At 51.0% G+C, this 25,548-nt stretch overlaps 1 protein-coding gene across 13 annotated transcripts in view; it reads left to right on the forward strand.

Moving 5' to 3' along the window:
* Positions 1-25,548, forward strand: part of FGFR1 (fibroblast growth factor receptor 1) — a 47,629-nt gene that overhangs the window by 10,713 nt on the left and 11,368 nt on the right. For 4 of the 13 annotated variants that reach the window (XM_037166965.2, XM_037166956.2, XM_037166961.2 and 1 more), the window contains exons 3-6: positions 20,502-20,771; positions 22,149-22,238; positions 22,509-22,681; positions 24,639-24,762. In XM_037166965.2, the coding sequence (XP_037022860.1) occupies positions 20,502-20,771; positions 22,149-22,238; positions 22,509-22,681; positions 24,639-24,762 (657 nt within the window). The remainder of the gene's footprint in view (positions 1-20,501; positions 20,772-22,148; positions 22,239-22,508; positions 22,682-24,638; positions 24,763-25,548) is intronic. The other 9 variants (XM_037166966.2, XM_037166962.2, XM_037166964.2 and 6 more) reach the window with 5 other exon arrangements.

Below are 25,548 nucleotides of genomic sequence, written 5' to 3' on the forward strand. Positions count from 1 at the left end.
TGTTTTTAATGTCTAGCTAAAGGAAGTAAAGGTATAAACTAGGGTGGGAGCCCTGAGATTGTAAAGGAAGGAGAAAATAGTAGAGATGCTATAGAAATGGAATCTATGGGTTGGTTTCAGCAGGTGGGGCGTCAACTTCGGGTGACTAGAGTCACACACACAAGATGAGGTGAGAGCAAGGGAGTAAGTTAGGGTGGGAGGCTTGTGAGGAGTAGAGAAAATTTGGATCAGCTGCAGTGTGGATGGTGATAAGAGAGTCCAAAAGCAAGGAGGGCTTGGGTGAGGTTGGAGAATAGGAATTTATATGGACCCTCAAGTACTAAAAAGCAAAAAAAAAAAGACCTTTCTCTAAGAAACTCATTTGCAGCCCCAAAATGGAGGGTGGAAAAACTGAATAGCATGGGCACTTATAAGTGGGAAAGAGATGTATGAGGGTGCATGGGATTTTAGGGGAAGAGGTGGGGGTGGAGGGAGTGGAGGGGGTATTGAAGCTGTCGGCTGTGGGTCCAAACGGCTGTGGGTCCAAACGGGGAAAGGAAGCTGGTCTGCAGTGGAGGATGGAGCCGGGTACTGAAGGTCCTGGTGAGAACAAAGTACAAGCCCTTGGACAGGAAGGAGGGAGGAGGAGAGGTGGCGGGGGCATTTGGAGGCTGTGCAACAGTGGAGACTGAAGTCGGCCATTTCTTAAAAATCAACTTAATTGAGGTATAATTTTGATTTTGTGAAATAGACCGGTTTTAACTGGGTAGTTCAATGTGTTGTGATAAATGTTAACTGCCAGCCGCACCAAGACATGGAACATTTTCATCACCCTCCGCCTCCCAACTTCCCTCGAGCCCCTTGCAGCACTGACCCTGGGGCGTCAGGGGCTGAGCCCCCCACAGTCCCTGGGGGTCCAGGCAGCCACCGATCCATGTTCTGTCACTGCAGATGAGCTGTGCCGGTTCTGGACTTGCGTGGAATGGGACTGTGTGGAAACCCGTTGGGGGCCTTTTAGGTAGTTAACAAGGTTGGTCGTCACCACTACAACTCCTGTGAACGGTGCGTGTGAGACTTCGTGTGGGCATAAGTTTCCTCTGGAAGTTTTCTTCTTCCTGACTGTTGGCTCTTGGGGAAGTTCCCCTTTGTGCCTCTGTAACATATTGGTAATGGACATCTGTTCCTAACATCATAGTGAATATCAAATGAGACCGTATACAAAGCACCTAGAACAGTGCCCGGTACATAGTCCGTGAGCAATGAATGGCTGTTGTGGGCACTGTTTCCTGATTGCCCGCAGGACACAGCACATGGTGAGGGGCTTCTTTCCTGGGCAGACCTGGGGAACAGTTCCCTGCTTGGCTGCCTAAGTCCTCTCTTAGTGCTGCCCTTTCTCATAACTCATCCCCCCGAGCTTTGTGAGAGCAGAACACATGCCCCTCGGTCTTCCGAGAATGGCTGCGAAGTCACAAGAGACAGTGAAAGTACTAAGGTCTATCTCCTTGCTTTGTGAGCGACATGGTATCTCACAAATAAATGTGATGTATGGTTATGCATCTTTGGCTCTGTTGATTGTTAAATAATGATGCTGCTGTTGTCCTCAGAAAAGACTGTAATCCGTGCATAAAAAGTTGGTTCAAAAGTTTAAAGCAAACTACCCAAAACCTTGCTCACACTGAGAGCTTTTCCCCTTAAGGAAGGCTTTCTGAGGGTGTGAGTGAGTTTGTGTGTGCGCGCACGCGTGTGTGTTGGGGACCCCTCCCCCAGTCTGCAAATGCTCCTGAGGGAGTGGGGAGGGCCTGGAGTTTCTGGCTGTCTTTGGAAAGTTGCTTTAATAAGGGTTCCAGGAAAACCAGCCTCCCTCCCTCCCTCTCCTTTCCCTTCTCCAGTTCAGGAACTTAAAGAGGCTCAGCTTGTTTCAGATGAGGCTGTGAGGGAGGGGGCGTTGTGTGGCTAGACTGAAGCTGGGTCGTGGACGGAATGCCCCTTTAACAGATAAGCACCAACTCGAAGGACATTTCGAGCTTGAGGAGGGTTGTGAGACCTGGGGAAAAGCAAGTAAACCCTTTACAAGGCCACTTCTCACATGGAGGAATGGGGGTCCTGCCCCCTTTTTAGCATAATGTGGTTAAACACGCCAGACCCTGTGGTTGAGGGGACAGTATGAGACTTGCAGTCTCAAAATACTTGCCAACATGCTTGGAAATCTGCAACTAATAAGCAATTTAATGGGCAGGGGTTTTACAGCTCCTCCCACCTCTCCAGATTTGAAGGAGTCTGGTGGCCCGCTGAAGGGGGAGAGGTTACCCTTAATGGAAAAGCCGCAGTTTCCATTTCTGGCTGCAGGCCCCCTGGATGCCGTGCACCACAAAGCAAGGCTTTGTCTTTGTGTTCCACAGAAACCTGCGCCCGTGCGGGAGAGGCTGCCAGTGGTACCAGAGGCATCGCCCCAGCCTCGAGTTATAGGGCCCCGGCCACCCCAGGCAAGCCCCTCCCTGGGGGTCCCACAGCTGCCTTTGGTCCAAAGGCATATGCACCTCAAATAGGTGCTAGAAGGTGTCCCACTGCCAGCCTCAGACAGGCAGTGACCCCCGCTGGCTGCAGCCCCTGGGTGTGGCCCGAGGACCAGTGTCCAGTGCTGCCCTGGGACACGTGCAGCAGCGTCCTCCTCCCCACTCCGCCCCGCAGAGTTTCTTCTTGTGGAAAGAACCTGTTTACTTCTGATTCACACTGGATGTCTAAGAGGAGTTTCTTCACCCTCTGCCAGAAGACGAGTGGAATTACTCGGAGTGAAAGGTGATGTTGAGTGGCCCACTGGAGAAAAAGGATGGTGGGTTCAGGACTGTAGAAATCTGCCTGGCGCTGAGCCACCCGGTTTCCCCAGAGGGTCTGCTGTGTCCCACACCCTCCTCCCCAGAGAGGGGTGGCTAGAGTGCCTTTGAAAGGGCGAGTTTGCAAGTGTTTTGCTGAGCCCAGCGGGGTGGGGGTAGGGAGGCCAGCGCTCAGCTTGTGAGAGAATGTGAGGGAGGAGTGCTTGACCAGGCCGGGCAAGTGCAGCAAAGCCACTCCAGAGCTGTGTTCTTGGCTCTGGCTTCTGCATTGCTACACCATTAGCTCCACTGATTTTCCACTCTGGCTTTGCCAGCCAGCTCCCCGAAGTCAGGGAGGAGGAATTTCTCAGGGAAGAACAAATGGCTGTCCAGGGCCCTTGCCACAGGTGGGGGAGGGGAGGGAGCCCAAACAAAGAATCAGGCCAGGATTCTGTCACCCGGTTTCTGTGACTACCTGGAGTCTGGGATGGCAGGAACCGGAGCGAGAGTGTCATTCCTCTGCTGTGGCCCCGGCACGGAGGTGGGGCAGCAGGGCGCAGCCAGGGTACTGGCTCCTGGTCCGGCAGAAGCAGTGAGTGATGGCTTGTGTCTGGGGCGCTGATGGATGGCCTTGGGAGAAGTGAGTCCTGGGGAGTCATTATCCCGGGAGGGCGAGGTCCAGGGTCAGAGAGCCTGCCCAGCAGCTGCGCCCTGTTTTTACAGCATCTCATTCCTCTGGGGCCACTGGGGGCTCCAGCTCACCCTGTAGACACCACCTTTGCCTCTTCCTTCCTTCCCCAAAGCCTGGAAATGAGACAACTGTTTCCCTGCTGACTGGGGAAAGTCCAGCTGCTCTGGTGCTCCTGGTCTCCCCAGTCCAGCTGCCCAGGCCTCTCTATTCATTCTGGAGACTTAACTGCAAACACTGTCTTCTCTCGGCCTGTTACCTCGCACACCAGGCCCCACGTGACGGAGCTGAACGTTAACTGCTCCACCTGGGCTCCCAAGGGCCTGGAGTAAATCCCAAATGGTCTTCCTAGGAGAAGACTTAGGCTACTCCTGAACTTGGGGGGATGGAGGGTGGTGTTGCTCTGACTTCCAGCTGGTGACGCCAAGTAGGGCAACACTTGCCTGAAGCCCGCCCCTCAAAGTAGGTTTACAACCTTTTAGGGGGGCCACCAGGTGGTACCAAGACACGGTGCCCCTGCCCGCAGAGTTCCCCTCTCCTGTGTCTTGGTTCATGACAACTCTTATCTTTCCACCGACAGAATGAGGTGCCCGCTGCCCCCATTTAAAGGGTTGTGTCCTGCAGACTGGGGGATGCTGGGGTGAGGGGTCTCTGCCCAGTGAGATCTAGGTACAGAGAAAGATTGGCTCCAACGGAGCTGGAGACTCGGGGCTCCCTCCTCACCCCACACGCTGTGGCATGGCCCAGCCTCCTGGTGGGGGGGTTGGGGTGGAAGTGGAGGTGAACGCTGGGGCAGCAGGCCCTGCCATTTGGGTGCATGTGGCTGTGTTTCCCAGGCCCTGGATGTGTGGGCTCATTGAGCCTCAAGTGGGTGAGGGGCCAGGAGTTGGGCAGAGTGGCCTTCAGCGGAGATGAGCCTGGACAAGAAAAGTGGTTAAAAACCAGCCAACTCTGAAGTCTCAATACTTAATCAACAAAGAAAGTTGAATTTAGAGCTTGGCCTTTTCTTGGTTTTCTCCAGCATCGAAACCTAGCCCCTGGATAATGCTCCTTTTACCATTCATTCACAATTTTTCCTCCCTCCAAGTTTGGTTGCGCTCACTCCCCCCCCATCTCACCCCCTCCGCCATCTGGCCAAACCAAACTCCTCCTTTCTCCTTTTTTGAATACAACATATACATTCCTGTCTAACCACTGTTTATCCTGGTCCCTCAGATGGAAATGACCATCCCTATCGTTTTATCTTTTCACTTTTTTTTTTTTTTTTTTGTAATTCCTACTCTTAGCTTAAGATTTAGTTTGGGTCTGCTTAAGGCATAGCTTAGGGCCATCTCCCTTGGAAGCCTTCCTTTGTCTCCAAATTAATTGTTCCCTTTCCTCCCCGGTTCTGTTTAACTTTTCAGTCCAGCCCTTTTTTTTACGCTGCCGTACATTATGTGTAGTATTTAACACTTGACTGTTTCCTCTGCTAGAGCCCGGTTCTGTGTAATCAGAAAGAAGATTTTTATTGCTCTTTTTAAACATGGACATTTTGACATGTAATCTAGGTTCATCGGAGAAAATTTAGAAATACAGATCTGTAAAGAAAAAAAAAAGCTTCATATTCCCATCATTTCAAAATAATCACTGGTATGAATAATGCTTTAGACTCTTTTTGTATTTATACAAATGGAACTTCCCCAAAATGGGATTTGTATGGTATATGCTTATTTGTAACCTAAGCATGTATTTATTGCAGAGAAAACTTTTTCATCATGTTTAATAACCGCGTAGTGTTCCATTGTATAGGTGTGTAAAGTTTATTTACTTACCCAGTCCTCCACGGCTGGGTGTTTAGGTTATTTGCAACAGTTTGAACTTGAGTGAACAGACTTTTACAGATAACACTTGTCCGTGTGTCCAATGCTCATTACATTCTGAACCTGTTGGTTAGGTAGTAGTGCCCAATTGCCCTAGGAAAGTCTTACCAGTAAAGGTTTTTTACAGTAATGATTAATAAGTACTATGTACGGTATCTTCACACTCTGCATGCTTTACCTTTTTGTATCTTTACACCAATCCCACGGCCATTGGTTTATGTCCATAACCGGAGGACGAAGCCGAAGTTCAGGAGGTTAAGTTACGTGTTTACGGCACTGTAGTCGGTGAGAAGGTGGAACTGATGTTCGGACTCGGCCAGATCGGGTCCCAGTGGGGTTCGCTCCCGTTCATCGTACGGTGTCCCCACCTAGACTGGGTTCCCCACAAGCTGGACCAGCCGACCTTCCGGCTTAAACGTTGCTGGGTCAGTGCCCTGTATCTCACTCCCCTTTGTGGGGTGGTAAGTACATTTGTGTGGCCGGGGCAGGGCTGCTGGAGACGCTTGCCTTGTGCCATTTCTGGTGTCACACTCTGCACTTCACTCCGAAGTGACGCGTCCGCCATAGGTCTGAGAGCTGTGCTAAGGAGAGTGGTTTCCTAGCCTGGGATAAGCAACTGAACCAAAACCCCATTGAGGCCGCCTTGTCCACTGTGGCCAAGACGTCTTACGTGGAGAAGGTGTGGGGTCAGAGGTCCCCAAAGTGTCAGATGGCACACTTGGGTTTTCTTGGCAGGTCGCACTTATTCTAGAACGTGGTGGGATTGCCAGAACACAGAGACTACTTAGATTTTTTTTTTTAAGATTATTTATTTGTTTACTTTTATACAGAGGGAAAAGGAGGGAGGGAGAGAGAGAGCGAGAAAGAGAGAGGGGGAGAGAAACATCAATGTGTCGTTGCCTCTTGTGTATCCCCGACTGGGAACCTGGCCCCATAAACCAGGCATGTGCACTGACTGGGAATCGAACCAGCAGGCAGTCCACTGAGCCACACCAGCCAGAGCTCCTTCTACAATGGCTGTGGTCCCACAATGTCTGATGGATGGAGGTTCAGAGAGGCAGCACCCTTATCACTGTTTTGAGGCCACCAATATATATATTTTGAAAACGGAAAGAAATGTAAAGGGGGTGGGGGCAGGATCCTGAAATTTTCTTTTTCTTTATGTTTACATTTAACAAAATTCATGTTTAAAAAAGTTACATTACAGTGTAGTTTGGGCTAGTCATGGATAATTGCAGGATTTAAGAAATACATAATAATTTGGGGTATACTATCTGAAGTTTGCCCCTGGGAATAAAATATACATTTCTTGAAAGTTGTTTGGTAAATGTCTCCTCCAGTTTTTTCCTGTAACTGGCTGTGTAACCTTTTGGGGGGGGGGGACACCAAGAGTCTTGGAGACCCTCCTGCGTGGGAAGCCCCAGAACAAATGCCGTCCCTACCCCCAGCCTCACCATGGTTCAGGCCCAGCCTGGCCAGTGTTACTGTTACAAGACAGGCACAGATACAATAAGTGACTCATTGAGGTGGTGTCATCCAAAGACTACATCAAATAAGGACTTGAAGCCAGGTTATGAGAACAACCGAAGACAAAAGTGAAGGCCTCTTCCCTAAAGTGAAAGGACAAATGGGCCGTCATTTGCGGGCTTTGATGGCGTGTGTGTACGTGTGCGACACAAGCCTGAAGGCAGAGGTTTAATACTTTGAATGAACAAATCCGTGCAACACACACGCAGCCAAGGGGTCATTTGTTTCTTTTTTAAACGGCACCTAAACTTTCTAGTTTTAAAAAGAAGATAGGAGTAATCCTTTTCCATAGGAAGGTTAGGAAAATAGGTGATAACTAGTTATTGCCACGGCACATGGAGCCCATGCCACCGAATGCAGTGGCTCTCGGGTTCTCACTGCACGGCCGTCAGCCGGTGGGCTTGTTACAGCCCACCGCCACGTTCCCTCCCAGAGCTCCGGATCCGGGCTCGGTGGTCCTTGCAAGTCCCCAGAGGATGCGTATGTTGCCCATCCAGGAACCACACTTTTGAGAATCTCCTGCATCAGTTAATCCCCCCCAAAAAAGTCTATAAGGTAGGTATGATTTCCATTTAACAGTTTAGGAGACTAACCCAGAGAGGTTGCTCAAACAAAAGCTTGCTGAGGTACATCAGCAAATAAATGATGAAGCTAGAGTTCAGATGCAGGTCTATCTGATATCAAATACTTTGAGCTCTGAACCCCTGTGCTGGGAGAGGTCAGAGGAGAGGAAGGTGTCACGTCTGAGAGTCTAGGAGGAGCAAGACAAAAATAGGGAGAGAGATGGGAAAGGTGGAAGAGGGCTGAGTCAGTTTCCCCGGGCTATTGAGGAGGGAGGAAGGACGAGAGCGGGAAGGTAGTCTAAAGCTGTCTTTGGAAGGTAGGAGACCCTCTTCTGGACCGCTTCCCTCTGCTTTGCTGGGGCTTTAAGTCAATTATCACCGCCCGTGGAACGCTGATCAACTCTCCAGCCAACTAGAAAGAGTCTGATTGCATTCAGAAATCCCTGCTCATTTATTGTCAAACTTCAGAGTTTACATTTGGAATTAAGGTTTATTTTCCTTGGGTTTTAGGAATTATCTTTTGAGCCTTAGAAGAGTCAGGTTCCTGGACTAACTACTGAATGAAGTTCTCCCTTCGGCATTCAGAACTGTTATCGATGTTATTTGGGCGATCAAGACTGTATTACTGCCTGAAGACTGCATTGGGAAGTGGAATTTCTTGTGTCTGCCCTTCACTGCCCTCAGAGTCCCGATCCGTTTTTATAAAGGTTTTTTTAAAGATCTTATTAATTTATCTTTAGAGGGGAAGGGAAGGAGAGAGGGAGAGAAACATCAATGTGTGGTTGCCTCTCGTGTGTCCACTACTGGGGACTGGCCTGCAACCCAGGCATGTGCCCTGACTGGGAATCGAACTGTGATCCTTTGATTTGCAGGCCTGCGCTCAATCCACTGAGCTGCACCAGCCAGGGCCCAGTCCATTTTTAAATGTATTTACCGTGCCAGTTCTCAGTGAAATAAATCTTTCTAGAATAACTGGGCTCCAGTGTTCGCCAGTCACAGCCTGTTGACTGCTCCGCGTCCTCTGGTCTGAGGCTTCTCCCGGTGAGAACGGCCGGAGAGAAGAAACGAAGAGAAACAGCTACTGGAGGTCCCTGATGCCTGGATCTCTGTGACCAAAACAGGCGCCTCTTGGCTTCCTTCACCCCAGAGGGAGCTTTGCCCTACTTGGGAGCAGAAGCGGGGACAGCAGTGAGTCACGCTCAACTCCAAAGGCCCAGTTGAAACTTAGAATATTGGTTAGAGCTGGAGCTGGTCAAGTTAGTCAGCCTTCCCATTTCACAGCAGAGGAAACTGAGGCCTGAGCGGGAGGTGACTTGCCCAGGGCCACATTGGTAGGGCCAGTCGTCTGAGTGATTTCCACTCAGATGCCCTTTCTGCTGCACCCAGCCGGTTAGAACCACCTGTGGCTCAAGCAGAGTTTGAGACTAAGTGATTTTTTACACGAATTTCAAGCTAGGCTCTCATTCACATCCCTTAGGATGTCTGGAATGTTGACATTTCTCGGAGTAGGTGTCTCTCTCCTGAGATCCTAATTGTGCAAGATCGCCCAGGTTGTCCGAGCAAAGGAGCCCCCAGTGGAGACATTGGCCCTGAATCCCTCTCCCGCCCCCGCAAGCCCTTGGTCCTGCCCTGCTACTCACAGCCATGCCATCTCAGGCAGAAAGATCCCTAAACCATGTTCTTTGAGTTTCCTAAAACACAAGAGTACTAACCGCTCCACCTTCGTGGTGTGAAGGAGAGGGAAGGAATTCACGGGACGGCGACGGACCCCTGGGTCCTTGCCAGCCTGCGCACCTGCGGAACAGACCAGCGGCCCCAGAGGGTTAGATGGCATGGGCCAGTCGGTAGCTGGGAACCTGCGTAGGGTTGACAGCTTATTTTACCAAGTAAGAACCTCTTCAGAAAACCAACTGTCTGCTACCATACCACTTTTATTGTGGTAAAACGTGTATAGCCTAAAAGTGACCGTTTTCACCATTTTTAAAAATACCTAGGAATATATTTTTAAGATCTTATTTATTTATTTTAAGAGAGAGGGGAAGGAAGGGAGAAAGAGGGCGAGAAACATCAATGTGTGGCTGCCTCTCACACACCCCCTACCAGCATCTGGCCCGCAACCCAGGCATGTGCGTCACTAGGAATGGAACCGGCGGCCCTTCGGTTCACAGGCCAGGGCTCAATCCACTGAGCTACACCAGCCAGGGCCATTTTCACCATTAAAATTTTTTTTTTATTCTTCATCTGAGGACATTTTTTCATTGCTCTTAAGAGAAGGGAAGGGAGAGGTGAAGGGAGAGAGAGAAGAACACTGCTGTGAGAGAGAAGCATCAGTAAGTTGTCTCCCGTAGTTGCCTGGAGGGGATGGAACCTGCATTTAAGGCATGTGCCCTGACCAGGAATCAAACCCACAACCCTTTGGTTATCGGACGACATTCCCGCCAACTGAGCCTCACTGGCCAGGGTGCCATTGTCCCTGTGAAGTGTGCATGTCACATTGTGCACCTGTCCCTGTCATCCACCTTCATCACTTACCTTCCCAACCAAAGCTCTCTCTGTACACTAGTTCCCCAATGTCCCCCTCCCCAGCCCCTGGCAACCGCCATTCCACACCGCTATTCCATAAAAGGATGTTTATTTCTTTTATTTTAAGAGGATGTTTATTGCCTTTATTCTCATGATGTAAAAAGTAAGGAGCATCTCTTTAACACGGGAAAAAAATTATGCAGAGCCCGTTCCTTTCGCCACTGCAGTGGGCGGTGACCCTTCTTACACAGGGTTCTGTGTCCAGACCCCCACTGCACTGATGGGATTCACCAGGGAGGGGAGATCGCAGGCACCTTGGGGTGTTAAGAGCCCTGGTGAATTGCACACCCAAGCACCCATCTTGGTTTGCTGGGGGGGGGGGGGACGTGGGGGGCGGTGGTCAAAAGGCAAGTTCTGAAGCAGCTGAGGCCTCTAATAATTCATCAGCAAGTTTAGGGAGCAGCGACTTTTTCCTGCCCAGCTGCTAGGGGTGTTTCCTTCCCCAAACCAGCTCTGTTGGGCGAGGCCCTACTAGGGGGGGAAGTGGGGGGAGGGTAATACATTCCTTTTCCTTCAGGAACCTGACCGGACTTTAAGGTTAGAGCACAGCGGAGCGCTAGCTGCAGGGTTACCTTTTCGTCATTGATTCATCTCTCTCTCCTCCTTCCCCCACGCTTAATGATCTTTCCATTACAGAACCCAGACCAGGAAGTGCATGACAGGTCGCAGCTGCAGACACATGGCTGGGAGGCCTGGGCTCGGGGCCAGTGGTGGGAGGGTCTGCACTCCCCTTCTAGCAGCAGGACACACACACACACACACACACACACACACACACACACACACACACACACCCACCCCCCACCCTGCCCCCAGCTAGTTGTCTAGCTTTCCCCTTACAACTTAGTGGAAGGTGTTTTCACTTCTGTGTTGTAACAGTTGGTGGCTAGTTTTTTATTTGAATTTAGGACGCAATTGTTAGTCAAGGCAAGAGAAGATGCCCATCCTGAGTATCTAGGTCCCCTAAATTTCAGCCTATTCAAGTGGTCCTTACTGGGTTTGAGGTTCTTTGGAGGGAGTCTTCCATTGTTGAACAGAGGCGCTGTAGCTTCTTTTCCCAAAACAGGACCCTCCGGCATGGCCCTAGAAGCTCGCAGGAATCCAGTTTTAATGCCTCCAGAACCATCAGCTTTCCTCTCTGTGATTCCATGTAAATGCCAGGGTCAGTACATGTTTTGGAGGGAGGGCTAGATGGAGACACACAGACGTGGGTTCAAATCCACCTTCGTTTTTGTTTTGCTTGGGGACGGCTCCTTCCACGTATAAGTTTGCTCAGGAAATGTTAATTCACCCTAAACTGTGTCCTAGGGGGGCACTTGTCACGCAGGAGTTGCTGTCTCCACCACCAGCTGTTTTGTTGGCTTTGTTCCCTGAATCTGCCAGGGCCGGATTCCCCTGGTGCCAAATGTGAAACGGTGACACAAACTTCTAGGAACTGGGGCTCAGGCCCCTTCCCCCAGCCACAGGGCATCTACCTTGGCCATTCCCGGACTTCCTGCAGGTCTCCGGTGACCTTGCCTCTCCCCAGGGCAACGCCTTTCGGGGAAGAAGGGAAGCAATGCGCACTGGGAACCCTTCTGGGAAATGGATGTCCAAGAGGGGTTTTGAGGGGGGTGGGGGTCGTGTTTTTTTCCGGCTCCATCCACAACCTGTCGGTGAATAGGGTGAGAGCTTTCTCGGGGGAGAAAGGAAGAAGGGAAATTTCCTTTAAAACAACTCCTGGGCACATTCCTTTGTTAATCACTTAATTACAGGCCTCATCCCCTGCATGAGTGCTCTGCTCCCCCCAGTTGGAGGCAGGGACAGGTGTGGCATGAAGGTGTGGAGGAGGCATCAGGCAGAGCCCAGCACAGGGACTTCGACCAGTGACCCCTCCCAACATCTGTTTGAAGGCTTACACGAAACTCTCGGGACCCTGGGTCCTTTGGGTCTGGGTCTCCCTAGTGGCTCTGCACGCCTGGGCCTCCTCCTGCCCAACTGCTGGGAAGCTGCCTTTGGGGGCCATGGGGTGGGTGCAGGGCCGGGGCTGCAGCTTCAGCCCGAGCAGGTGGTTCTGCACTAAATTACAGTGACGAGGTGGGACACACAAAAGACTAAAATCTTTTTTTTAATAAAAACAAAATAAAACTCCGGCCCCAAGCCCCTGGGCTGCTGAATGGCGATGGCTTCCTGTCAGGATTAGCCGGGCTGCCTGGGCCTGTGTGCACTGCCTTTCTCCTCAGGAAATACCTTTAGTAAGCCCTGGTGGGGTCCCCATGGCAACGCGAGAGGGGACCTGCTGACGGAGGCCATTCAGCCCGCCATTGTTCCTTGGCTCCTTTGTGGGGAGCTGTATTGCTGCCTCTCTGGCAAACACAGCAGTTTGCACAGTTTTGTCGGGCTCAATGTGGAGTTTTTACATTTTAATGGGCTCTTCTGGCTGTGGTCCATTTGCATGCAAAATGGTCCTTCTTACTTTTTTTCCCTTTTTCTTTTCTTTTTTTTTTTTTTTAAAGCCCTACACTTCGAATCTCCTGGGTCGAGGGACTGGCCAATGCTGCCGGACCAGGGTGTCCGATGCTGCTAATTGAGTGGGGTTCCTGTCCCTCCCGCATATGCCCCGACTCCCCATGTTTGCAGCTTTCCCCGTACTGGGGACATCGTGAGCTCGGGGCATCACGTATCTTTGGGGCTTCCTCTCTCTACCCCAAGCCTTGTAAGATGATAGTTGTTCCCCAGGATTTCGGTAAGATCTCTCCTCTGGCCTGGCCTGTCAGACTCAAGTAAGTTTTCAGTTCCATTTCAAAGCCAAAATAACGTAATAAAAAACCTTTGCAGCGGGCTCCCAGAGCCCCGCTGGGCTGTTCTGTGTTCCTTTTCAGTTTGCTTTCAAAGCCACCCCGAGTTCCTCCCCCACCCACAGTTGCCCCCTCATTTATCTCTGGGGAGTTTGTGCCAAGACTGTAAACATTCCTAGACCACCAGTTCCCCCATGTTGCTGAAGAGCATGGCGTCCCCCCTACTTTTCTTAACCCAGAAATCCAAAGTCAAAGGGATTTCGCAGAGACAACAGAAATCGCGACCCTGAGACATCACGCCTAGGTTTTGCTGAGAGGTGGTTATTCAAGTCCTGCGCGGGTGGAGCGTGGCACGTAGGTGACATGCTCCTGACCGAGGGGGTTGATAGGGCAAAAGCTGCCCGTGGACCAGCCCACAGCTGAGCAGCATGAGTAAGTGTGAGATAAAGCCACGGAAGTGTGTAAGGCACATTACAAATAGATGAAGAATGTAGTTGGAGGAGCCTTGGGAACATGATGCAGCGATAGGAGGAGAAAGACACTGTCAGAGAAGCAAAGTGCTTGGGGTGGGAGAAAGCAGAAGAAGGGGCAGTGAGGGTCCTGGCTTGGCTGCAGAGGTGGGGGCGGAGACTGGACAGCTGAGGCTGCAAAGCTCCAGATTCTGGATGGGGAGGAAACAGGCTCTGGGAGTGTGAGGGGATGGGATGCAGTGCTGAAGGGGGTGGGGCGGGGCTTGAGAGCGGACAGCCTGGAGATGTGTGATCCGGAGAGCTGGCCCCAGGGGACGGTTGAGGAGCCCCTTTGCTTAATGTTCTTAATCTTCTCAATGGAGTCAGGCAGGGGTCATCAGAGGTCATCAACTCAGCTGTAAACTGTAATCAAGGGTGAGGGGCTTGGGACGTGGCAAGGTATCAGGTGACTGATCCACAGTTGAGCCAGGGACGCGGGGAGGGGGGTGGTGCTGTGCTGTCTGCCTGTGGCCAAGGCAGAGCTGTAAGTACCTGAGTGGGTCACCCCACGGTCCCGTGTGCTGCATGAGAATTTAGGTGCTGTGGAGGGGCCCAGGACCAGCATCTAGAGCCAGTGCCGACCCCTGTTCTGTGACTTTCAGAAAGGTCCCTCCCCCCAATTCTCTCATGTTTGGATGGGAATGAACCTGAATGAACAGGCCTTGTAGAGTATTGAGTGCCTCACCGAAATAGGCCAGTGTTATTTGTCCTGAGTCTGCCGCTATCAAACGCCCTTCCTCTCCCCGCAACTTCCTTACCTGCCAGGTGCGCAGTCACATCTGCTCAACTTTAAAAGGAAGATGAGCAGGGATGGGAAAGTGCACTTACAAGTTAAAAGTGCTGAGCTATCAGGGTAGTCGTGGGGCTTGAGGACACTGAGGGGATGAGAAAGCGGGGAGAAAGCCGAAGCAACCAACTCGAGAAACCCATGTGTGAAGATAGGGGACAGAAAGGGTTTCAGTCACTTTACTGCAGTCAAGGATGGTAAAAGGCAAAGTGGAGGTACAGGCAGTAGACCTGGGGTCGGGATTAGTGTGGATTCTGGAGAGCCAGGCCACCTGGGTATGAATCTCAGCTTGGACACCAACCAAACCTCATTGTGCCTCAGTATCCGCTGTATGAAATGAGGATACCAATAGTGTCTGCCTCTGGGGTCGTGAGGGTTGGACGAGAACTGGGCTCAGCACATGGAGCGCCACCACTGTAGGGTTCCTGCATGGACTAAGCAATTGCGTATCTGTTAAAAGCCGTCACAGTGTGTGGGAGCTAGTAAGCATGCTGTAAATTATTGGCCAATATGAGTCTTACCACTCTAAGAGTTGTTTAAGCATCCCCAAACAATATATGGGAAGGCACATGCTGAATTGCAAAGTGCTATGCAAATCATATTGTTATTTGTCACTGGGTTCACATTAAGCTGTGGATTTGGGGGGTGGACACCTTCCACAGTAAACTGGCTGTTACGGGACCAGGGCTGATGAAGTGGTATTTCGAAATACAAGTTCAGGTATATTTGTCCTTGCGACATGAATGGCCTGCATTCATAGTCTCTGCAGAGAAATGTGCTTCCTGGGACTTACTTAGTGGGCTTTTGTTGTTGTTTATTCTAAACTGTTTTCTACTGTGAACCTTCTGTTCCACACAGGCCGTAGAGTCTGACCTCATGTCCCGCTCTGCCTCATCCCAAGGCCTGTTCTCTCTGCCTTGCTCGTAAGCACCTTATCTTTTCTGCTCCCCTCATTTGCGACCTAAATTCTTACTTCCCCCTTTCCTTACCATTGTGTCCAGCCTCTGCCGTGAACACTGCTGTCCGCTCTGAACACTGACACCTTCAGTTCTGTAACCTCAGAGCTTGTACTGGGCTCTTACACTCTTCAGTTGTCTCATGTTGCAGTACAGCGTGCTTTATGTGTATCAAGGTGTTACGTAAATTCAGTCACCTGGGTATGGCCAGACATAGCCTACTCCGTTTCGTCTCCTTGCACAAGGGCTCGCAGATGCACCTAATGATAGCTATGTTGAGGAAGGTTCCCCATCTTCCTGGATTTGGGGGAGCTGGGGTCTCATCGCCTCACAAGAGCAGAAGATTTGTATTATATGGGTTTGGGCCTGCTCAGGGCTTCATTCCTCCACCCCACAAGATGCCCATGGCTGGCAGAAGACACAGAGATAGAGAATCAAGAACTTGGCCCTGGCTGGTGTGCCTCCGTGGATTGTGTGCTGGCTTGAGAACCAAAAGGTTGCTGGTTCAATTCCCGGTCAGGGCTGGGTTGCAGGGCAGGTCCCCAGTTAGGGACATAAGAGAGGCAACCACACATTGACGTTTTTCTCCCTCTCTCTCAGCCTTCCCGCCTCTCTAAAAATAAATACATAAAATCTTTTTTTAAAAAGAAGAACTTAGATCTGCTCCATGTGCCCAGGACAGAACTGCCTGCCAGGCGACTGTGGTGGGTTCTGGCTAGTCCCACCATGAGCAAAACCCTGCATCCTGTTGGCTTGTTGGGGACGACACAGCGTGGTGTTTGCAGGGAAAGTAGGAAGGGAAAAGACGCAGGGGGCTCCGTGAAAGGGCGCCCGTCCGGCCGCACAGCCTTCCACAGTCCGCCTGCCGCCCGCACTGCCCCAGGAGACGGGCTCAGCAGCAGAGGCCTCCTGGGTCTCACACTCGGGCTGCTGAGCAGGAGTCTTGGTCCTCCCATTTCCCTGGGAGTCCCCTGAGACGCTGCGGCTTTCATCCTCTGAGGGTGGGCCAGTCAGGCCCTCGCCCCAACCCTCGACTCCCCACTGCCCGGGAAGGTAACAGTGACTCTGGGCTGCGGGCATCAAAACACCACACACCTTTTTGTCCACAATGCACGGTGAACACATTACACCTGGAGTCTGTAGGAGTGAATGAACGCTGTAATTTGACTCCCACCTAACACCTTCGGCCTTCGAATGAGGTCGCCACGGGATCCAGATACCCAGTGTCCTCCAGCTCCCACTCCCCACCTCATGTTTCAGGAAACAAGCCTGTTTTGGTTCGCCACTTCCCTCCCCAAAGCAGTGTCCCCATTCCAATTAATCAGCTTCTCTCAGAGCTGGAATGGGTGGTTTCAAGTGGCTGAGCAATAAACCGGCCTCCTTTCCTTCGTGTTTTATGGGCAGCCCAGTAAAGGTGTCAGTTAGCGCCATTCTTGCCGGCCAATACATAACAAGTGCAGCCTGGGCCCATTGGTCTTGCCCAGAGAAAGACCAGCTCAGAGGACATGGAGCCACAGATGCAAGGGCCTTTCCAGTGAGGGCCGACATGGGGACCCGGTGAAGACCAAAGAGAGTGGAGAGTAGTGACTTGGTTGCTGCAGGCTGCCAGTGAGCGGTGATGGCCTCACCTCTGTTACCACACACAGGGGCCCCCTCAGGTCAGAACTGCAGTTCAGGGCGGTGACACAGGTGGGCAGGGCCTGGTAAACCAGTAAGTGGTTGGTGACCTTTCCATCACCTCCTAGAGGAGAGTGGCATTATCCCTGCTTTGTGAAGGGAGACTTTGACATCCGGGAGCACTATTAGCCATGAAAAAATCCACTGTAACCCATGACCATAGGCCGATTGTTTGTTTCCTCTAAAAACTAGCTTTTGCCAGATGCTAAATTCAATTCAAGACCCACTGAGTGTTTTCTACATTTCTGACCTTGTTAGGCACTGTGGTGGGAAAATTATAACAGTCAATTCTGTTCTGAGTTGCTTGTTGTTTCTTAGACAGGCGAGACATGGATGCTCTTGACAGGAAACAACATAACCAACTGTCCATCAGTCCATCAGTCAATGAACAGACACATAAAATGTGGTCTCTCCATGCAAATGGAATATTATTCAGCCGTTAAAAGGAATGAAGTGCTGAGACATGCTACAGCATAGAAGAACCTTGAAAATATGCTAAATGACAGAAGCTGGTCACAAAAGACCATATATTGAGTGACTTCACTGATACAAACTATCTGGTATAGGCAAATCTGTACAGACAAAAAGCAGACTAGTGGTTGCCCAGCCTGGGGGAGAGGATGGTGCTAATGGGTACAGGGTTTGTTTTGGGAGGTGATGAAATATGTTCTGAAGTTAATTGTGATGGTTGCATAACTGTGGATGTACTAAAACAATGAATTATACAGGGTGGGCCAATGTAGGAATACCATTGTGAGCACCTGAAGCACAGAGTTTATTTGTGTATTATTTATTAATTACTGTAGTATTCTCCCTAACTGTAAACCTACTTTGGCCCACTCCTGTGTACTTTAGGTGGGTGGATTTTATGGCATGTGAATTATATCTCAATAAAGTTGTTTACAGAAGAAACCACACAAGGTGACGTGTAATTGAGTGCGCTTTTTGTGTGGTTCAGACAATAACTGTTTTACAGAAAATGAGGGGAGAGACTCTGGTGCCAGCAGAAGGCTTCCTGGAGGCCTCTGGTGCTGCGCTTTGAGGAGGGTGGGGCAGGAGGGCTCTGGAGAGATGGCCGACAGGCTTGAGCAGAAGTCAGTCCTGTTGTGGGGAGAGAGTGCAGTCGGTGCAGAGAGCAGCCAGGCCTGGAGTAGAAGGGAAGGAGAGGCAGGTGGCATGGGGAGGTGGGGACAGGTTGCGAGGAGCCTTGGATACTAAGCAGGGCTTTAGGTTTTCGCCAATACATAGTGTAGGATCTCGCTCAGGAGAATAACGCACACAGCTCACCGAGGCCTGGGGCATCAGGGTGAGTCTGAACTCCAGGGGCAGAAGAAGAAAGCAGAAAGCAGGTTTGGGGGCTCTTTATAGATCGTGTAGAAGAGTTTTGTTTGCATGTCCTGGTGAGCTGAGTGGGGCATTAGAGATCCAAGCCAGAGTCAGCCAGCGCTGGCCTCTGCAGGGCCAGGGTCCCTTTGCTGCTTTCTCTTGGGGAAAGGCCCATGTCCTCCTTGCTCCAGCCTTGTCTCTGGGACTTGTCAGAAAAGGCAGTGATGGCAGAGGCAAAGAATTTGAGTTCACCGAGTTGACTGCTCCACCAACGGCTGGCACAGATCATGACGAGCTACAAAACGTTTGATCTGTGAGGGCATTGAAGGGAAGCGAGATTGGGTCACTAGGAGTGTCTGCTGCCTTTTAAGGGTCAGACCTTAACTGCCTTTCTTCTTTCTTTTGGCAAAACCACAAACCATTAAAAATGGAAAGAACTTTTTCTTAGGACCCACAAAAGCTTATTTTTAATCAGCCGTGTGGTCTACTCACCTTTGTGGTTGGTGTTCTTCTTGACCCGATTCACAAAAATAAATGAGCGCTAACCTGGTGGTTTCCAGACCCTTTTCAAGGGGCACCCCCCCCTTCGGGTGACTCAGTATTTACCCAATATTTAAGATAGGGCCAGTTGGGTTGCAGCCTTGGCTCCAAGACTCATTTGAGGCCCCACCGAGAAAATTGCACCCTGGTGCCACCTGTCTCTCAGGACACCCAGTTCTTCATTCGCAGGGTTTCCAGCAGACACCTGCGTAGCACTTCAGATGAGTTATTTAAATTGAAGGTGGTGCCCTGGCTGGTGTCGCTCAGTGAATTGAGCGTTGGCCCATGAATCAAAGGGTCACTGGTTCAATTCCCAGTCAGGGCACATGCCTGGGTTGCAGGCCAGGTCCCCAGTAGGGGGCATGGGAGAGGCGACCACACATTGATGTTTCTCTCCCTCTCTTTCTCCCACCCTTCCCTTCTATCTAAAAATAAATAAAATCTTTAAAAGTATATGTTTAAAAAAATGAAGGTGGTGAAGAAGGAAAGGGAATTTAGAAAGGAAGACAACGAAGAGACCGTGGGACTGTGCATGTGTCATTGCTGCGTCACCCAGCCAGTATTTGCTGGGCAGTTTTCTTGTGCCAGGCACCATACCAAGTGCTGGAGATTTAAGGGTAAATACAGCACGTGCGTGCAGGTGCGGTGGGAGGGCACCCAGTCGGAGGGGCCTTGGGGGGGGCAGAGTTACCAGCCGGGCTGACTGACACCTGGAGGGGGGAGTGGGGAGAGAGAGCCCCAGGCTGGGGGTGTGAGAGGAGGGCCAGGTGAGCCGCGGAGGGCGAACCGGAGGTGAGAACTAAGGCTGCCCACAGCAGTGGAGGCTAAGCCTGGTGGTAGATTTGAGCTGCAACAGCACTTTTCTTTTGGTGGCGGTGGGCACTTGGCAGAAGGTGCCGGGTGCATGCTTGAACGTCCTGAAGGGAAATAGAATCTGCGTTTCCCCCTGGCTGGCGAAGAGGGGGGCGCTCAGGAGAGGGGTAACAGCCTCGGGCTGTCTTGTAAGTGAGTGCGGAGCTGTTGGTCGGGCCGCGTGTTGGTGTGGGCAGGGTCTCATCAGATCTTGTGAGCTGTGGCCCACCCAGGCTTCGGGCAAAAAGAGGTGAGGGAGACTGGACATGTGTGTTGGGGGAGGGGGAAGGAGAAGGTGGGGGGCTTGAGATGGAGAGCCCTGCAGCGGCAGGAGGAGAAAAGAGCTTTGTGTGCACCGGCTTAGGCTGCCAGCACAAGTGTGGGTTTGGTGGCAGCTGCAGGCCTCCGTTCCTAATATAGGCAAAAGCTCCGAATCCTGTGGCCCGACACCTGTTAGCTGCAGGCTCCCCTGAGCTGACCTCTGCCTGGGCTGCCTCTCCCCCGTGTGCATCTTACGCCTCTGACTCACTGGGGGCCAGAACCCTCCCTCACAATCACTGGACTTGAGATCCGCCTGGTTGACAAACTGCCTTCTCTCCATTTGGGTCGGGGAGGCTAGATTTTTGAGGGGTGGCAAATTCAACTGGTACTCAAGAAAGGGGTGAAGCTGACCCAGCTAAAAGGAAGTGGGGCGTTCCTCTGGGAAATAGCCATTCTTGGCAAAGAACTTAGCATGTGGGGAGGGGACAGTCTGGACACAGAAGTCTGGGGAGGGCCGGCCTTGTCCCCCTAGGATGGAGGGAAATGAGATGTGGACCGCTTAATGCTGCTGCAGCTGCTTCCTAACTTTGCCTCTTTCTTCCTTTGCCCTTTGGAGGAGGGGGTGGACGAGAAGAGATGGGAGTCCCCAGGTAGCCAGCCCTTCCCCCACTGACCCCGCCGCCCCAGCTCTGTGGCCCCTGGGATGTGGCAGCTCTAGCATAATTCCCTTTGTCTCTCCCCTCCTTCCCTTCCCTTCTCTTCCTCTCCGGTCCCTTGGTTCCTCTTCCTGGCCCCCGTGGGTGGCAGCAGCCCAGCCCTGGGGAGCCCCTGTGGAAGTGGAGTCCTTCCTGGTCCACCCTGGTGACCTGCTGCAGCTTCGCTGTCGGCTGCGGGACGATGTCCAGAGCATCAACTGGCTGCGGGACGGGGTACAGCTGGTGGAAAGCAACCGTACCCGCATCACAGGGGAGGAGGTGGAGGTGCGGGATTCTGTGCCCGCGGACTCCGGCCTCTACGCTTGCGTGACCAGCAGCCCCTCGGGCAGCGACACCACCTACTTCTCCGTCAATGTCTCAGGTTGGTAGCAAAGCCCTGGCCCCCCCTCTCCCTGGATCCACCCCTCCAATCCTCTCTGCTAGTTTCAGGGGGAGGCGAACCTCCTCCCCTTCCATGAGCTGCCCCCATTTCTGCTTCAGAAACTGCTGCCCACTAACCTTGCTCCCTGGCCGCCGCGTGGCTTAGCTCTCAGAGGGGTGACCAGGCGGTGTGGGCCCCAGGCGTCCCAGGTGTACCTCGGAGGTGATTGCTGATAGTCTTGGGGCAATAGAACACTGGTTTTTCCAGCACAGCTTGCCCAGATCTCCGGGGTGCTGCATAGGGTTCAGCCAGCTTCCATCCTGTCGTTCCCTTGCCATTTGGACTTGATACTTGGTTTAGTGATTAGAGCCCAGAATACATTGTGAGGCTTGTCCCTGCTGTGATGGGGAAGGGTCCAGGTGCACTGCTGTATCGACACGGTTTATGGAAGACATCTGTCCCTCGGCTTCTGGAGCTGTGTCAAGGCAGCCAGGGAACCCTAGAGCGCTGTGCCTTTGGGAATCGGCCACTTTTACAATGTGACTTGCACGAAAGCAGAACAAAACGAAGTAGGGCTGAAATTTGCTTTACACCATTTGTGAATCTCAGGATGCACATTTGGCATGTCCCCCCCACAGACATCCTTTTAGAACCTACCCCTAACAGGGACTTGCCTCCCTTACTTCCCCCTCCAGACCACCAAAAGCACTAGGAAGGACTGGAGAAAGATCTGGCATAAGCCCTGATTGGGGACCACATGTGTGTCAAGCCTCTTAAAAGGGGTGGATATGTGTTGGGGAGAGGTGTTGGCAGCTGTGGGCCGTGTAGTAGGCTCCCAATCTGCTCTTGCTCAGAGGGCAGCTTCCAAACCTTAGCAGATGCATGCTAGAAAAATTCTGACTCTAGGTCATTCAGCTCATGGATTTGGAAATCACTTCTGGCCTCAGCATGTCAAGATCTGTCTGAATTTCCCAATGGCTAGCAGGCGAAGGAGCACACAGGTTCCCTGGTGCTAGTTCTGAGACCCGCACATCTAGGGGTGCGATCAGTGGGGCGAGCCTCTGAACGCAGGTGTATTGAATTAAAGAGGGCGTGCTGCCCTGGTGAAGTGTAAGAGCTCTGGGCAGAGAGGGGCAGTGCATCAGGTTGGGGAAGGCAGGGGGCAGGCATAGAGCGTGCAGTTCTTAATGAACCGTTTCTGTCCCGCTGAGAGACAGTCACTAAGGGAAGAGTGGGCCTGGGACTCAGTCTGGGGAAGGTGTCTGTGGTCATCTATAACAGGACTGGCCTTTATGTGTAGGGGCCATTGATATGGGTGGAAATGTGGGAGCGGCTCCTCCCTTAGAGGGACCTCAGCGCCCCTTCTCCTTCTCATAGATGCTCTCCCCTCCTCAGAGGACGACGATGACGATGATGACTCCTCTTCAGAGGAGAAAGAAACAGATAACACCAAACCAAACCGTATGCGTGAGACACTGTTTCCTACCTTACTGCCCTTTGGGTCTGGCCATCGGGTTTGGGTGGGAAGGGGGATCTCAGGGGACTGGAGGACGGTTGGAGGAGCAGGCACACGGGGTGATGATACTTGGCAGCGGGACCCCTTGGGCATCCTAAGCAGTGCAGGCGTTGCTTACAGGTGTGGGGCAGGTGCGTGGGGCGCCTCCAGGTCCTGGCCTGGGCCCTGGCTCCTGAGCCTGACCAGCTTCCTGCCTGTCTTTCTTGGCTTTTCCTGGGCAGCCGTGGCTCCATACTGGACGTCCCCAGAAAAGATGGAGAAGAAACTGCACGCAGTGCCTGCTGCCAAGACAGTGAAGTTCAAATGCCCTTCCAGTGGGACTCCTAACCCCACGCTGCGCTGGCTGAAAAATGGCAAAGAGTTCAAACCTGACCACCGAATTGGAGGCTACAAGGTATGTGTGTGTGTGTATAGGAAAGTGGGAGTAGAGGAACAGGAAGAGACTTAGGAAATCCTTGTGATATGTGTTTACTTGTTTCAAGTAATGCTTTCCAATACAGAAGTAATACATTTTAGGAAAATTCAAATAAAAAGGGGGCAAATAAAATTGAGTGTTTGAGTCTTTTTCCTATGTATATGGTTTCTAGATAGTTAATTATATCGCTTAGGTAGTCTCTTGGCACATGTTAACGTTACAACATGAGTCTTTCGCCATGTGTTTTAAAGATTTTTTCAGAGCTGTGTAATATTCCATTATTAAAATGTCCCATAATGTGATGAACTACTTTGTGCTATTAGTTGTTTTCTAGTTTTTCAATATTATAATTAATATCACAGTGAGTATCTTTGTACTTAAATCTTTGTCAGGATGTTTAAATGTCCTTTTTGAGGACAGATTGCTGGAAGTGAAGTTACTGGAACAAAGTATGAGTGTTTTTAAGTCCTTGATGCATATTATTGGGTTACTTGTTTCCTGGTAGTTAGGTAAACTTTATTTGTTCACTCACTTACTTATTTGTGAACATTTCTTGAACACATCTTTCCAGAAAGTGTAACAGGCAAGAGAGAGTTCAAGGGCAATGGGAAGACATGACATTTTACTGTGAGATTTGCTTTAATGGAGAATAATACGGGTAATAAGTTGGGTGTAGTTTTATTTTTAAATTTTATTGCAGTAACAATTACTTTCTTTTTAATTAGTTTTTTATTTATTGGGGTGACACTGGTTAATAAAATTATATAGGTTTTAGGTGTAAATTCTATAATACATCCTCTGTATATTGTATTGGGTATTCATCCGCCAAGTCTCCCTCCATCACCGTTTATCCCCCCTTTACCATCTTTTTCCTCCCCCCCCCACCTTCCTCTTTCCCTCTGGAAATGACCAGACTCTTGTCTGTGCCTGTGAGTTGTTTTGTTTTGTTTGTTTTGCTTAATCCCTTCACCTTTTCCCCAAATACCCCCAACCAACAATTACTTTCTTAAAAAGAAAATTCACTCTGCCAAAACAAAATATGAAAATAAGTTTATTATACCTTTGCCAACAAATTTGATATGTGAAAATATCTCGTTGGTCTCTTGTGTGTTGTTTTGCTTATTTACACTTAGCATTTTCTTATGTGAGTAAACAGTTTCTGTTTCCTGTTCTGTAAATTGTTTGTGTTCTTTACCCATTTACAGTGTAGAAAGAACTTCATTAGAATCTCTTTGTTAGATGCTCTCATCATCCTTACAGTCCCTGGTTCTGTCCCATCTCCCTTAGCCGCCCTTTTCTTATTAATCTTGTTAAGAACAGCAGAGGAGCTCAGAAAACTTAGGGGGACACTTGGAGTTCACTCAGCCAACACTTGCTGTGGGAGGTGCTGTGCTGTCGGAGGTACGAGACAGCACTCCCGCTGCAAAGCACTTCAGACCTATGGGAGGGCAGATGCCCGTGAGCACTGTCCTAAAAAGCAGGCTGCGATCAGTGCTTCGCTCTAGATTCAGAGGGGCCTCGAGGGCAGTTCTGACCGCTGAGTGGGCTGGAGGAGGTGGTTTTTCACAGGGGACAGCAAGGGCAGGCAGCAGCGGATCCAGCACAGGAGCAGCTCACACTGGGTGCGGAGTTCGGAAAGTTCCCGGGGCAGCTGGGAGAGTGCAGAAGGCACAGTTGTCCCAATCACGGTGGCCTTGGCTGTTGTGGGCAGATGCCCAGAGTTCCTCACACCCAGTTTGCCTGCTGTGTTCTTTCAGGGTGTGAATAGGCTGGGGGTGGGCAAATCGCACCTTGTCTTGTTTCCCGGTGCTACCTGGGGCGTGTGTGCTGCGCCCAGATTGGAGGGTAGGTGCCGCAGGGCCCCAGTGCTGCTGTGTGGCTCCTGCCTGCATTCCCTCCAAGCCCTCAGTGGAGCCCTTTGGCATGTCTCCCTCAGGTTCGTTATGCCACCTGGAGCATCATAATGGACTCCGTGGTGCCTTCTGATAAGGGCAACTACACCTGCATTGTGGAAAACGAGTACGGCAGCATTAACCACACCTACCAGCTGGATGTTGTGGGTAAGAATGCAAATGGCAACCTGGAATGGCAGTTTAGAGGAAGGAGAGTAGGGGGTGTTGAGAGAATAGCCCTGGGCCCAGGTATCATTAGGGATACAGCCAGGAGGCTGGAGGCACTTTCCGGCCCTGTTGCTTTAAGTGGATCACTTTCCTCTTTTGTGCCTCACTTCACTGTAAATAGAGTTGAGAGGATCAGATAGTGCTGTGACTCACTGGAAAGTGAAAGGTACTGTTGATAGTCTCTCTCCTGGAGAGGTGACTAGAATAGTGATGTTAAATTCAGCATAATAGCTCTTGCTTCATGAATGTCAACAGTATGCTAAGCACTTTAAACACATCACCTGCAGTTCTCCTGGCACCCCTGCAAGGCAGGCATCATTATTCCCACCGTGCAGAAGATCAAACCTCGCTCAGGGAGGACAGGCACGTAGTTACGGCAGAACTCGAGGCCCGTGCCGATCCCGGGGCATCGCCCGAGACCCAAGGATTGTTACTGCAGCCCGTTCCCTCTCAACATTCTGAATTTCATTCTAGGGATCTTAGGGAAAGAGTTTCACAGTCAGCATTCTGCCCTAGTTTTCAGAACATGGTCTAAAAAGAAGCTTCTGCTCCAGGAGGTCTGGGGTAGGGTCTGCAATTTGGCATTTGTAACAAGTTCCTAGGTGATGCTGGGCTGCTTTTCTTGGACCACGCTTTGAACAACACGAGTCTAAGTGACTCTAATTTTAGTTAAGGAAAAGCAGGCTGTGCTGAGGTCTGAGGGTGTGGCAAATTACAGGGTTCTTC

The sequence above is a fragment of the Artibeus jamaicensis genome, unplaced genomic scaffold (assembly GCF_021234435.1).
Source record: "Artibeus jamaicensis isolate MK-2021 breed Jamaican fruit bat unplaced genomic scaffold, CSHL_Jam_final scaffold_833, whole genome shotgun sequence".
NCBI classification, from domain to species: domain Eukaryota; kingdom Metazoa; phylum Chordata; class Mammalia; order Chiroptera; family Phyllostomidae; genus Artibeus; species Artibeus jamaicensis.